The 14547-nt window shown below is 43.7% G+C and overlaps 1 protein-coding gene across 6 annotated transcripts in view; it reads left to right on the plus strand.

Moving 5' to 3' along the window:
• The window catches only part of ofcc1 (orofacial cleft 1 candidate 1), a 322374-nt gene that overhangs the window by 58384 nt on the left and 249443 nt on the right, over positions 1-14547 (plus strand). For all 6 annotated transcript variants that reach the window (XM_078539931.1, XM_078539933.1, XM_078539934.1 and 3 more), the window contains one exon: positions 13827-13903. In XM_078539931.1, coding sequence (XP_078396057.1) covers positions 13827-13903 — 77 coding nt within the window. The remainder of the gene's footprint in view (positions 1-13826; positions 13904-14547) is intronic.

A 14547-nucleotide genomic window follows, 5' to 3' on the forward strand; every position in this document is an offset into this window, starting at 1 on the left:
CTCTAGTACTACAAGAATAGCAGCCTGTGTTTCTATGGAGGAGGAGGGATCAATTACTCCAGGGATCATAGTAGCTGCTGCAGATCCCCGTGCATTATGCTGCATTGATTTCTAGAATAAGAAGAAAACTTTGCACATGTTCCTGCAAATCATAACTGTAGCCTTCAGCATCGCCGGTGTCAGTTGCTGCACACACTTGGAGGAGATGTGATTATTTCTCAAGCATCCTTCAGATCTGGGTCTGACGACTCCAAAGCTTTGGCAACCTTCTCCTCAGCCTTTTGTCAGGAAGATTGGCACATCTTCAACCATTCGCTGAACCTTCCTGTGTCTTAGCCTGACTGATACCATAGCTTTCTCCTGGATGAAAGTACCTCAGCTGGTGTAAGGGCATAAGGAAGTTAAAGACGCAGGAGCGAGAATGAGAGGTTTGTGGCAGAGGAACACGAGGATGATCTTGTTCCAAGAATTCCTGAATGGACATATACTCAACTTCAACACCCTCATCACCGTGATTCTCAATATCATCACCATGGACCATGAGAAAAATTTTCTTCCCTCATCCTCTTAATCATTCTCTTTGTCTCAGGTTTCTGTCTTGGCTCCGCAGGAAAAGAGGTCTAAGCTCAGGATGGGTGAGGAGAACACCCTTGGTGTCAGCTGTAGCTCAGTGTGTAACACTCTTGCCTCGGAATCAGAAGATTCTGGGTTCATGCCCAGGACTTTAGTGCAAAAATCTAGGCTGACATTCCAGTGCAGCACTGTGGGAGTACTGCAGTGTTGGAGGCACTATCTTTACGGTGTGACCCGGTGTGCCCTCTCAGGTGAATGGAAAAGATCCCATGACACCATTTTGAAGAAGAGCTGGGTGGTTACTTCTAGCGTCCTGGCCAATATTTATTCCTCAACCAACATCAGAAAAATAAATTATCTTGGTCTTTATCACATTTCTGTTTGTGGGAGTTTGCTGTGCACAAGTTGGCTGTTGAATTTCTACATTACAACAGTCACTGCACTTGAAAAGTACTTCATTGGCTGTAAAGGACGTCAGGACATTCTATGATCATGAAGCGTGCTAAATTAATGCAAACCTTTCTCTTTTGGAGATGAAAGAGTGAGAGAAAAGCGAGGAAGTCTGTTGCTTTGTGCTGCTTTGACAGCATATGATGACAATCATGTGTTTCCCTGCCACATTTTTTGGATATTTATGCCAAGTCTTAGAAGATTTTCTTTAAAAGTGGCATTCACACAAGTCAACTGTTAGTGCTACCTAACAGTCAACTCACTGAGTTGCCTACTTAGCGGCTCTCCCCGCCTGTTGCTGCAATCCTTAATTAATTCTTGACTTCCTTTAGGCTGGATTCCCAATTTCCTGCCTCCCACATCTCCTCCACCCCCAGCACATTACTCCTGTCATACACAGGACTCGTGCTACTGAACTCCCACTGAAAATTTCAATGAGCAAACTCATTACTTTGCGATGGGGTCAATGCAGGAGAACATCAGTGGACACAGGTCCCAGTCTATAGGGACACCAAATGGGCATTCATGGCCCCCTTGGCACTTTGGGGATATGACCTATATTGATATAATAAACAGCCATGAATCTGGCACATGCTCGAGTCCCAAATTGAATCTGTAGGGCAGAATGTGATGGATCTGGGCAAACTAGTAGCCTACAAAGAATGGTAATGAGCTAAAATGCTTTATATACATCAATGAAGAAAAGTGAACACCATTCTGCAAATTTTCATTCACAAAGAAAATCAAATCAGTGAGTTAGCAACCATCGCAAAAGCAATGAATCAGATGCATGACTTTCTTCATCTCCTCCAAGTGGCTAGATTTGTTTCTCATAATGTAACCTGTGCACCACACACACATACCCCCTGAAACTGTATGTCACTCAGGATGCTGCCATGCCTGCGGTCAAATGGGACTTCTGTCCGGCCAGTGGTCCCCGATGCTTTTCCTGTTAAAAATTCCGAGATCAAATCCTTTAAATATTGCAGGGTGAGCCAAAGACGCAAGTCCTGCTGACAGGAGGCTACCTACACCAGGAGACCTGGATATGAGTTGTGGAGTAAGCACTTAAAGCTGCAGCATTCGTGGCAGAAGCAGTGGGGTTACCAAGCTGAACACACAGACCCGAAAGGAACCAAAACGAAGAGAACCTCAAATTTCTCGGACTGTGACGTAAACGTTGTTTACGCTGAAATTAGGCACGGAGGTGGAATAGTGGGATTGTGTGGCACAAGAAATGTCGATACAGCAGGCGTGACTGCTCGAAAGAAAATGGCGCAAGTATTGATGAATGATTCCTCACTCCCCAGGCCCCCTTTCTCATGTAGGTTTTTGATCTCACAAGGCCAGCAAGGGTAGGTGCCATGGCTGCAAGTGTTGTTAATACATATTATGTACATTTCAGACATTGACCTATCGTCAATCTTAAAATGCATCCACAAATCGAAGGCGATCATCCTGTGCAGTAAATGATCTGTCATCACATCTTCACATGGAGGATTTCAATTTAATGGATACTGCACCTCAGGAATTGGGCAGAACTTTTACCTCAATGACTCAAGAATTCTTGTTATTTTCAGTCACAGACTGAAAATTGTCGTCACTTTTTTTGTGGAATCCCCATAGAAAATAAGGAGATTTCAACAGGTGTTCACGAATTTCAAAAGGACAGTTTACAGGAGGAGGGGCAGCAGGAGGTAGAGAAGGAAACGCAAGTTCTGGGAATTCACTCAGCTAATGCTTCCGGGATGGAGATGAGGGAGCGCCTCCACCTACAATTGGCTTGTTTGACTCAGTGCTAACCATTGAAGACTAGAATATGGGGCGGAGTTTTACGGCCCCGTCGTGGCGGGGGCGGGGCCAGAACACGCGGCGAGCCGTCCAATCCACCAGCGGGAGGGGCTGTAAAACCCCACCCGTGGTTTGTCATATATGACGCTAATACTCGGAGGAGAGCCTGACATGACCCTAACAGGAAGGAAAATGTAGACAGTGGGAGACCCATGATATTTCTTACTCATCTCTGCAGAAACTGGAGGCAAGAAAAGAGAGAGAGAGAGAGAGAGGAGAAATGGGCAGTGCAAGATGCTTCAACATCTGGCACTGCCAGTAGAAATGAGCCTATTCTGTCATGAGCTCTATCACTTACCCATCTAGATAGGTTCACCCCATGTAACTCCTAGATGAAGAGTTAACATAAAGTGATTTGCAGTACACAAGGAAATCAGGGGGTGATGTACCTGAGTGAACGTTTATATAGATGTGAGATTCTACATGTTGAGCAATCAGACAACAAGCTTGAGCCCTGTTGGGAAAACAAAATGCTTGTGGTGCATTAGGTTCACATAATGGCACTGCAAAGACTCTCCCATTGTGTGAACAGATTTCAATACCATCCTTTATTGCAAGGGTGGTGTTGTTTAAGAGTAAAGATGTCTTGCTGCAATTATATAGAGCTGTGCACTGTTTTCATCTCCCTGCCTAAGGAAGGATGTACTTGCCTCAGATGGGGAGCAATAAAGGTTCAATACATGGATTCCTGGGATGAGAGGATTGTCCTATGAGGGGCGAATGAGTCAAACGTGCCTACATTCTCTGAAGTTTAGAAGAATGAGAGCTGATCTGATTGAAACATATAAGAGGGCTTGATGAGGTAGATGCATTGAGGGAGATCCCCCTGACTATTGAGACTAGAAGAAGGGATGATAGTCTCAGGATTAAAGGGTCAGATGTTTAGGTCTGAGATGAAGAGAAATTTCTACACTCAGAGGGTTGTAAATCTTTGGATTCTGTATCCTGGGGGCTGTGGCTGCTCATGCAGTCATTGAGTATATTCAGGACTGAAATTGATATTTTTAGGCACTTGAATCAGGCAGGTGACAACATAATGGAAAAGTGGAGTTGATAATGAAGATCAGCCAGGATCTTATTGACTGTTAGAGCTCGCTCAAGGGCCATATGGCTTATTCCTGCTCCTATTTCATAGGTTTTTATGTTCTTTACGGTACCATTGGAGAGTGCTTTTCTAAGTAAGGCATTCTGGAGCACGCGACAGCTACAGGAAGGTCTCTGCACTGTCCACAGGCCTTCTAATGCCCAGGTGCATGGATATATTGAGGAATGATGATCTGGCGTTATACATCTTCATGGCTGGGTAATTATAGGAAGGTCAAGATCTCCTGTGATGCTGTTTTAGGAGTCTGGCTTCCCAGGTTCCTGCTGTTCCTCATCCTCTCTCTCTCTCCACCCATGAAGAAATGACAAACAAGAGAATCTCCATTGGAATAAACAATTTGTAGCCTTCAACTTCATTTTACACAAACTACAGATGGAAGTGGCAGCCTTGAGGGGGGACTTTCAAATGATGCTGGGTGCTTTGAAAATAAGGAGCATAATAAGAATTGGTAATCTTCATGTGTCCTGAGACTTTTTCAGGTGAGGCAGGTTGAAGTTTATGGGGTGAGATGTGACACTGTGGTAAATGGCCGCATGGTCTTTTTACTCATTGCAGGGTACGAGCACCAATGACTGCTGTGCATTGTGTGAATTTGGGACTTGATCGATTGTGTTGCTCATCAAAGGTGATCAGTCGTTTGTGCAGATGTGCCTATTTGTGAGGGTTGGCTAATGGCGATGGTTTCTGTTGTATCTCATCTCATGTCTATGTGATACCAGGGCCCCTTTGCCATTGTGTAACTGTGCGTCTGCCTTGCAGGATAACTGAATGGAACTGCCTGCACAAACAACGCACCTATGACCTGCATGGCGTAACTGTGTGCTGTCGCTTTGGTGATATGATGGGACTACCCTGCTGCTGTTTGTCGGGCCTCTGTTGATTGTAAGGTCAAGGTAGCAGTTACCTTGAAAGTCAGTGGTGGATGCATATTCCGGCTGTGACTTCAGCAGTGCACAGATTTATGTGTAGACATTTTTGGGTAGTGTGTTCTCCTCTATGAAGGTGATCTCCTGCATGTGCAACTAGAAACGCTTGACCCTGTAATGACATAATGACAGATGAAGCAGACACAGAGAAGGTGCCAACATACCTGTCTGGCAATGCTTTCCCTCAATCTTCCTTCTCCACAACCTGTAAAAATGCAAGAATGTCAAAAGGACTTCCTGTAGAGGCAGCACAGTATGAAGTCTCCAGGTATTCAGCTCTGCTGTAGTAGGTGCAAAACAGCTTTTTAAAGTTTCCTGCACTGATTCAGGTCTCTCCTTGCCTGAGTGGAAAAACCAACATTGTGAGGAAAGCAGCTACCCAGTTTGTGAAGTTTTAGCAAGGGAAGGAACAGCAAGAAGCAAATGCGGGAATTGTTTAATTAAAACAAAATGGTTGACAAAAATGAATGCGGGACCTCCATTGTATCACTTGACGATAACAGTATACTGAACTCTGAGCCACTGACAGTGCATCAGAAATGTATGGTAACACACTATGCACATTGGACTCTGAGTAGATCTCAGCAAATAATGCAGAGCAGTCGCCACCTGAAAGGCTTTTTTGGGGCCTTTGATCATGTTTTATTTTCTTAACCTATTGTCATAACCTATGAAGCCTCTCTTTTATCCTGCAGAGAAATATAGCCAAGCAATTAAAGAACTAAATTTCGCCAGGCTAGATTATCCATATACTCCAGGAAATCCTGGATTTAATCCCATGTGATCTACTGGATCTCAGTTGGGATCACAGCTGTCAGTTGGACTCAGCATCCCTGGTTGAGACAGGAGAATAGCAACCTGGGTTCCTATTTGTGCCCACTTGTGACCACAGGTGGAAGGGTTTCTGTGTGAGCATTGTGCGGGGAAAGGGGAAAGATTGGATGTCATGTCCTCCCTGTAGATGAATAGTCTGTTAAGACATGCATCATGGTCATTTGGATATTGGTGTGTGTAGAACGTCACCCTGCCTAGGAGGCAACACCGTCAGAAAAATAAAAGAAATGGAGAGTTTCATTCTTATATAAAATCCAGGTTTATTTTAATGGAATGCAATGTTTTCAGATAGAACCTCCCAATTGTGCTCAAAAATAGTTATTAAAACAACAAACCATTATGCCTAGTGGCTTAACCAGCAGCAAAAGTTCCTGTTTCACTGATTGAAAGAATTGAGAGTGTGAAATGGGAGAACAGGCACAGAAATGTTGTACTATATTAACTTGCTAAGGACTCCATTTTGAGTAGGCCCTCTGAACTTACTCAGGTAGATTGGTTGCAACGTTTTGAATGAAGAAAGGAAGACTTACATTTACATAGCACCTTACTCAAGCTCAGGACATCCCAAAGTGTTTTACAGTCAATTAAGAGGAGAGTGCGAGAGGAGGACCCTAGGACAGGCAGTCAGCAGCACCTAGAGGAGAGTGCGAGAGGAGGGCCCTAGGACAGGCAGTCAGCAGCACCGAGAGATTACATCTGAACAGGAACGGGACCAACATCCTCGCGGGGAGGTTTGCTAATGCTATTGGGGCAGATTTAAACTAAATTGGCAGGGAGATGAGATCCTGAAAAGTAGTTCAGAGGGGAGAGAAGCCGAGATGGAATTAGAAGTTAAAACACTAGTAAGTGAGTCGAGAAGGCAGGGGAAACATAGGCTATATAAGATAGAAGTGAGTTTAGTAAGGCTAAATGGAATATATTTTAATGCAAGGAGTCTGAGGAACAAGACAGATGAACTGAGGGCACAGATAGGTATGTGGGTGTATGATATCATAGCTATGACCGAGACTTGGCTAAAAGAAGGGCAGGATTGGCAGCTTAACATTCCTGGTTATTGGGTATTCAGACGAGATAGAGAGGGCGATAGAAGAGGGCGGGGGTCGCAATATTGATCAAGGAATCGATTATAGCAGTGAGGAGGGATGATACCTTGGAAGGATCATCAAATGAGGCCAAATAGGTAGAAGTGAAAAAACACAAAAAAGACAAACACGGTGTTAGGGGTGTACTATAGTCCCCCAAACAGTCAGGGAGAAATAGAGGATCAAATATGTAATCAAATTTCAGAGAAGTGTAAGAATAATAGGGCAGTAATAGTAGGGGATTTTAACTGTGCAAGATAGGGAGGGAGCAAAATTCTTAAGTTGCATCCAGGAGAACTTTTTTAGCCAGTACGTAGAAAGCCCCACAAGTGAGGGGGCAGTTCTGGGCCTAATATTCAGAAATAAGCCTGGGTAGGTGGAAGGCGTATCAGTAGGGGGAGCATTTTGGATATATGACCATAACTCAGTTAGATTTAGGGTAGTTATGGAAAAGTATAAGGTTGGGCTGGGCTGAATAAAAGTTCTAAACTAGGGAAAGGCTAATTTTTCTAAGATGAGGTACAATTTGGCCCAAGCGGACTGGGAGCAGCTACTTGCAGATAAGACTGTGTCAGAGCAGTGGGAGGCATTCAAGGAGGAAATAGCGAGAATACAGGGCAAATATGTTCCCATAAAGACAAAGGAGGGGACCAAGTCTGGAGAACCCTGGATATCAAAGGACATAAAGGTTAGGATTAAGAAAAAAAGAGAAGCTTATGGCAGATACTGAGGGCTCAGTGCGGCAGAGTCCTTAGAGGAGTATAAGAAGTGCAGGGGGGAACTTAAAAAGGAAATTAGGAAAGCTATGAGAGTGCATGAGAAAGCATTGGTGGGTAGAATAAAGGTTTTTTTAAATATATAAAGAGCAAGAACATAAATAGGCAAAGATTAGGGCCAACTAGGGACCATAGAGGTAACCTGTGTGTGGACCCGGAAGATGTGGGTACAGTGCTCAATGGATACTTTGCGTCGGTCTTCACAATGGAAAAGGATGACACAGATATAGACATAGGGTGGAGGACTGTGAAATATTAGAGGAAATTAACATAGAGAGAAAGGAGGTACCAGCAGATTTAGCTGCCTTAAAATTGGTAAATCCGCAGGCCCGGATGAGATGTATCCCAGGCTGTTGAGGGAGGAAAGGGAAGGGATATCAGGAGCCCTGGCAGTAATTTTCAAATCCTCTCTGGCCGCAGGCGAGGTGCCAGGGGACCTGGCAGGAAATTACAGGCCAGCCAGTCTAACCTCAGTTGGGGGGAAGTTACTATAAAGAATCCTGAGGGATAGAATATATCTGCACTTGGAGAGTAACAGATTAATCAGGGATAGCCAGCACGGATTTGTTAAGGGAAGGTTGTGTTTGACAAATTTGATCGAATATTTTGAGGAGTGTTGATGAGGTTAATGCATTTGATGTGGTCTACATGGACTTTAGCAAGGCTTATGATAAAGTCCCTCATGGCAGACTGGTCAAGAAAGTAAGAGCCCACGGGATCCATGGCAAAGTGGCACATTGGATCCAAAATTGGCTGAGAGGCAGGAAGCAGATGGTAATGGTAACAGGATGCCTCTGTGACTGGAAGTCTGTTTCCAGTGGGGTTCTGCAGGGCTCGGTGCTGGGGTCCTTACTGTTTGTGGTGTACATAAATGATTTGGACTTAAATGTAGGGGGAATAATCAAGGAGTTCACGAATGACATGAAAATTGGTAGGGTGGTAAATATTGAGAAGGATATTTGCAAACTGCAGGAGGATATCAATGGGCTGGTCAGGTGGGCAGAGCAGGGGCAAATGGAATTTAGCCCGGAAAAGTGTGAGGTAATGCACTTGGAGAGGGCTAACAAGGCAAGGGATTACACTATGAATGGTAGGACCCTGGAGCATGAAGATCAGAGGGACCTTGGTGTGCATATCCACAGATCCCTGAAGCTAGCAGGGCAGGTAGATAAGGTGGGTAAGAAGGCATATGGGCCTTTATTAGCCAAGGTGTAGAATTCAAGAGCAGGGAGGTTATGCTGGAACTGTATTAAACACTGGTTAGGCCACAACTGGAGTACTGTGTGCAGTTTTGGTCACCACATTATAGGAAGGATGTGATTGCACTGGAGAGGGTGCAGAGGAGATTTATCAGGATGCTGTTTGGGCTGGAGGGTCTGAGCTATGAGGAAAGATTGGACAGGCTGGGGTTGTTTTCCTTGGAACAGCAAAGGTTGAGAGGGGACCTGATGGAGGTGTATAAGATTATGAGAGGTAGAAAGGGCGGATAGGAAGGCACTTTTTCCATTAGTAGAGGGGTCAATAACCAGGGGGCATAGATTTAAGGTAAGAGGTAGAAGGCTAAGAGGGGAGTTGAGGAGAATTTCTTTCACCCAGAGGGTGGTGGGAGTCTGGAACTCACTTCCTGAAAGGGTGATTGAGTCAGAAACTCTCATAACATTTAAGATATTCACTTGCTTTGCCGTAACCTCCAGGGCTATGGGCCAAGCACTGGAAAATGGGATTAGTATAGCCAGATCTTTGTTGACTGGCGCGGACACGATGGGCCAAATGGCCTCCTTCTGTGCTGTAGACGTCTATGAGTTGATAAGTATTTTTTTGAGGTGTTAACATTGTTGTAATGTACATAGCTGTCAATTTGCACACAGCAAGCTCTCTCAAACTGCAGTGTGATAATGACCAGATAATCTCTGACGTTGATTGGGGGATAAATATTGGCCACGACACTGGGGAGAACTTGCCCTGCTGTTCTTCAAAATAGTAGCTATGGGATCATTTATGGCCACTTGAGAGGGCGGATGGGCCCTCGGTTTCAACTGAAAGACTGACAATGCAGCCCTCCCTCCGTGTTGCACTGGATTGTCAGCCTAGATTTTTGTGTTCATGTCTCTGGAGTGAAACTTTAACGAGGGAAATGTTTTTTTCCCCATAAGTATGCTGGGATGCACTTTGCTTAAATAATTAGCGATGGCATAGTAATCTTTAATTAGTCACTGCAACGCTCCTTAGCAAGGCAAAACACGGGTCTCACATTTTGCAGAATACAGAAATGAACTTTAAAATATAAAATTTACCTACACTACGATGTTCCATGGGAATCATGGAAATGTTGGCACTGAAGGAGATTGGTTGACCTGCCTGTGCCAGTGCCTGCTCACACTAAAACATGTCTCCTCTAATCCGTTTCCTCTCCCTTCCTCCGCACTCCTTTAATGTGACTCCTCTTCCTGTTTATCTAATTCTCCCTTAAATGCCATGATTGACTCAGCTTGAATAGTTACTTTGTAGTAATATATTCTGCATTTTAATAATCCTTTGTGTGAGCAAAATTTCTTCAAACCTCCTCCTTCATGCTTTTTAGCACCAATCCTAAATTTAGTCTTTCTGTTACCAATTCGCTGACTAGTGAGAGTAATCCTCCACTGCTTAACCTCTCAAAAACCTTTCAAAATTTTGAGGTAATTGCAGCACAATCTAGGGGGGAGGGGGGAAAGAAAAAAGCATTCAAAATAAATACTGCATAAGCTAGTTTTTGCTTTGTGAGAAGCCATGCTTAAAAATTCATTTGGAGGACTGTTTAAGGGTAAACTCAGTGATTATGGGTTCACAGTGGGGAACATGTTTAAAGGAAGTGTGATTGGGACAATGAGCATTACCGTGTTAGTGACCTCCGACCTCCTTGAATGCGGCAGTGCTGGAAGTGCAGACTCAATGAAATGTAATTCTGAGTTTTTTTCCCCGTGTACATGAAATCATTAAAAATGCATAAATCGCACTCGTGCAATTTGTTTTACATAACTTAACACTGGAACATAGGTACAGAAGTAGGCCATTCAGTCCCTCCAGCCTACTCCACCATTCAACTAAATCATGGCGAATCTGTATTTTAAATCCATCCATAAGGCTTGGGTGGATTTAAGTGGCCTTAAAAGTGAATGATTCTCTACTGTTAAAAAAAAAGCACAATTTCTGTTAAGGAAGGTTGGCGTTGTCACTGTATTTATTGCATGACAGGAAAAAATGACTAAGAATTCATTGCTAGTCAACACGCGTAATAAGTGTTTTATTCTGTTGAAGCTGCCTGATGTAATAAGCAAGCGTTTGGACAAATTATGTTAAATTACCAGCATTGTAGCTACTTTATTAATACCGTTGTGCTTTAGTGATGTGTGTTATTTGCTGAAAGCAGCTTAAATATAAAGCATTTCTTTAGACTGTACAGATTTGTAGTTACATTAAAATGTCACAATAAAGTATCTTTACTGATTTTCTCATTACATCTCTCCTGTGCTTTACTGTATGTGGGTGGTATTGATTTGCTTTTTTTAAGTATAGATAGGAATGTGCATATGTTTCCATTTTTAAGATTTAGTCTACATTGTGTATGTATTTTGCCATTTTTGTTCTATTGTTTTGTTTATTCTGTATGGAGACTTAATTGAAAATTTAAATAATTTCAGCATATGTCATAAGAACATAAGAAATAGGAGCAGGAGTAGGCCATTCGGCCCCTCAAGCCTGCCCTGCCATTCAATAAGATCATGGCTAATCTGTCATACTGTATGGCATTATATTTCTCCATTAAGATATGAGTAAATTTGGTGCACAATTTGCATTCACATTAACCTTAGTTTTTGTGTCACACTATTTGCATTTTATGTTTTATATCAACATTTTAGCCAGCTCTGCGATCCCACAGACTGGCACCTGCCCCTGTCCTCCAGCACGGCCCCGGCTGGTGTAAGAGGGATCAGAGGCAGTGTACGTAGTTGGCATGAAGGCCAGTGGTGCCCACCCTATATTGAGTGTCCACATTCCGCAAACTGTCAGGGGAAAATCTGGCCTCAGGTTGTCCATGTAGGAAGGCTGGGTATTGGGGTTCCTCCCCCGAGAAATCCTCCAATTTTGCCAAACCACATGAAGGACATATCCGGCCAGGTGACTGAAAGGTTGATCATATAGGTCAATTTTAAGGAACACCTTAAAGCAGGAGAGAGAGAGAGAGGTAGAGGGAGACAGAAAGGTTTAGGGAGGGAATTTTAAATCTTAGGGCCCAGGCAGATAGAACCAAGAAAATTAGGGATGTGCATGAGGCCAGAATGAGGGGAACACCATGATCTGGGAGGGTTGTGGGGCTGGATGAGGTAACATAGATAGGGAGGGGTGAGGCCATGTAGGGATTTGTAAAGAAGGATGAGAATTTTAAAAACGAAGGTGTACTGTAAGCATATTACCAATCTTCTTCATATCTTCAGGAGTTCAGGGCACTTTCCTGGCTGAGGCTGGTTAGGGATGAATAGGCATCCATGGGAAGGAGATATGAAATGAGGAGTTTAGGAGAATGGGGCCTCAGGGGTGATGAAGTGACAGAATGGCAGCTGATGGGAGAAGAGATGATACAACATGAGGATGGAGAAGACAAAATGTGAGTTTGGGGAGGGAGGAGTGAGAGATGGATGAGTCTCATAGGAGGGAAGCAAAGAGTCTGGGAGAACATATTTTGGGCAACAGGACTAAAGGAAATTGTTAAGGGATGCAAGATAAGCAAAGGGTGGGAACATGATGCAGTGCAGGAATTCACCAAGCTTCCTTAGACAGCACCTTCCAAACCCACGACCACTACCATCTAGAAAGACAAGGGTAGCAGACACATGGGAACACCGCCACCTGGAAGTTCCCCTCCAAGTCACTCACCATGGAAATATATCGCCGTTCCTTCACTGTCGCTGGGTCAAAATCCTGAAACTCCTTCCCTAACAGCACTGTGGGTGTATCCACACCACATGGACTGCAGTGGTTCAAGAAGGCAGTTTACCACTAACTTCTCAAGGGCATTAGGGATGGGCAATAAACGCTGGCCCAGCCAGCGAAGCCCACATTCCATGAATGAATAAAATAAAACTAGAAAGGGTTGGGGTGGATGCTGTGGGAAGGGGGAAAAAGTAAAGAATGTAGTGACAGCAGAACCAAGAGAGAAAGATGAAGCAATGGAGGATGTGAAGGGAGCCAACTAGGCTTCAAGCCAGAATTGTACCCTATACCTGTCACCATAAACACACAACCTGCAGCCCTTCACAACTATCCTCTCTGGCATATAATCCACCAACCCCTCCCTAAAGAGAATTAGACAAGTAGGGAGAAGGAAGCAACAGAGTACAGCGAGAGAAGCAAAGCAGTAACTGAAATTAGAGGAGACACAGGGAGGGCACAGGAACATGAGCACAATGGAGATATGTCAGAGGGTCCTGGTATGCATAGCTCAGTATACCCTCATATGATATATGTGCCCTTGAGGTTATGAAGAGTCTATGCGGCAATCCAAAGTAGGTATACAGTCCTATTAAATGTCTAATATTCTAGACACTAATAACTGATTCAGTTTACAGGTGTATAGGGCGGAAGTTCCGTAGCATTACAGGGAGTCTGGTGGGATGGGTCTTCTATCCACTGCAATGACCTGACAGTGACCATATTAAGATGTCAAGGGTGGGGCCAATTAAATATTTGGTGAGTGGCACTTAAGCCTAATGTGACCCAATAGAGGTGTTTGTTTCATGGAGAAGAAGGAGATTGGAGCAGTAAGGAGTGGGGCACCTGTGCCAGGCTCAAGAAAAAGATCATTAAAACTGATTTTATTCTTCTTCCCCATCTCCCGAAAGCGATTACTGTGTTCTTCTTTAGGAGGGCCAGAGTGGGAATGCACACCCTCTCTGAACCAATGTAGTTCTTGCTGGACCTATTAGGGGCACATTGGGTGGACTTCCTACTGGGCGCTGGAGATGACACAGATTGGCATGGGAATAAGAGGTGCCCAGGACACTTGGACACAATTTTTCTGGCAAGTCATCAATGGGGTGAAATCCTACTGGATCCCGACCTCTTCCCTAAGTTACATACTCTCCACTCCTCTCCCTGAAATTATGGCTGCATTCCATATTTTGGCCATGTGGAATTTCCATCCCTGCATATTTTGGGTAATGTAGTTTCATGTAGTTTCTGTTTTCTTTAGGGAACAAAATCTCGGGAGGAGATCAACCCTGAACAGTCAGAGAATTTACAGGAGAGCCTTCATGCGGCCTTCCAGATGTAAGTCTTTTTGCATTGTTAGAGAATGCATTTGTGGTGATGGACGTTAAAGACAAGATAACTAGGAATGCACAGTGACCTCATTAACGTTGCACAGAATTTGTTTATTTCTGAAGCTCTGACATTTGAAAATGTGAAAGGCTTCAAAATAGAAATGTTGTTAACTGCTGAATAATTGCAGCTGCCCCGACTGTCTGCATTATTGTTCCTGTTAATTTATTTTTCAGGCGCTAATTATTTTAATAAAGACTCTAGAAACAATCAATTAAAACAATAATGTCATGCAGCTTTCAGGAATTCCATGCTACTTTTGTGAACCTCATGCTAATTACATAAACATTTTAGAAACGAACAAATTAAAACAAGATGCTGAATTATCAATTTGGTTTCCAGAACTTCCATACAAAACACATGCAATTCTGGCAACAAAAAATAGCTGCCAAATCTGGGCACATCTGCACTTCGACTGTCATAGCTAAGATTTTAACTCAGGGTGGCTGAGACATGTTTGTATACTTGATGACATGAGGCCAGGCTGATATTAACTGCTGGGACTTATGGGTTATATAGCACCTCTCACGACTACTAGATTCCCCCAAACGCTTTACAGCCAATGGCGTAGCTTTTGAAGCAAAGCCGCTGTT

This window comes from Cetorhinus maximus, chromosome 4 (genome assembly GCF_964194155.1).
Source record: "Cetorhinus maximus chromosome 4, sCetMax3.hap1.1, whole genome shotgun sequence".
NCBI lineage: Eukaryota > Metazoa > Chordata > Chondrichthyes > Lamniformes > Cetorhinidae > Cetorhinus > Cetorhinus maximus.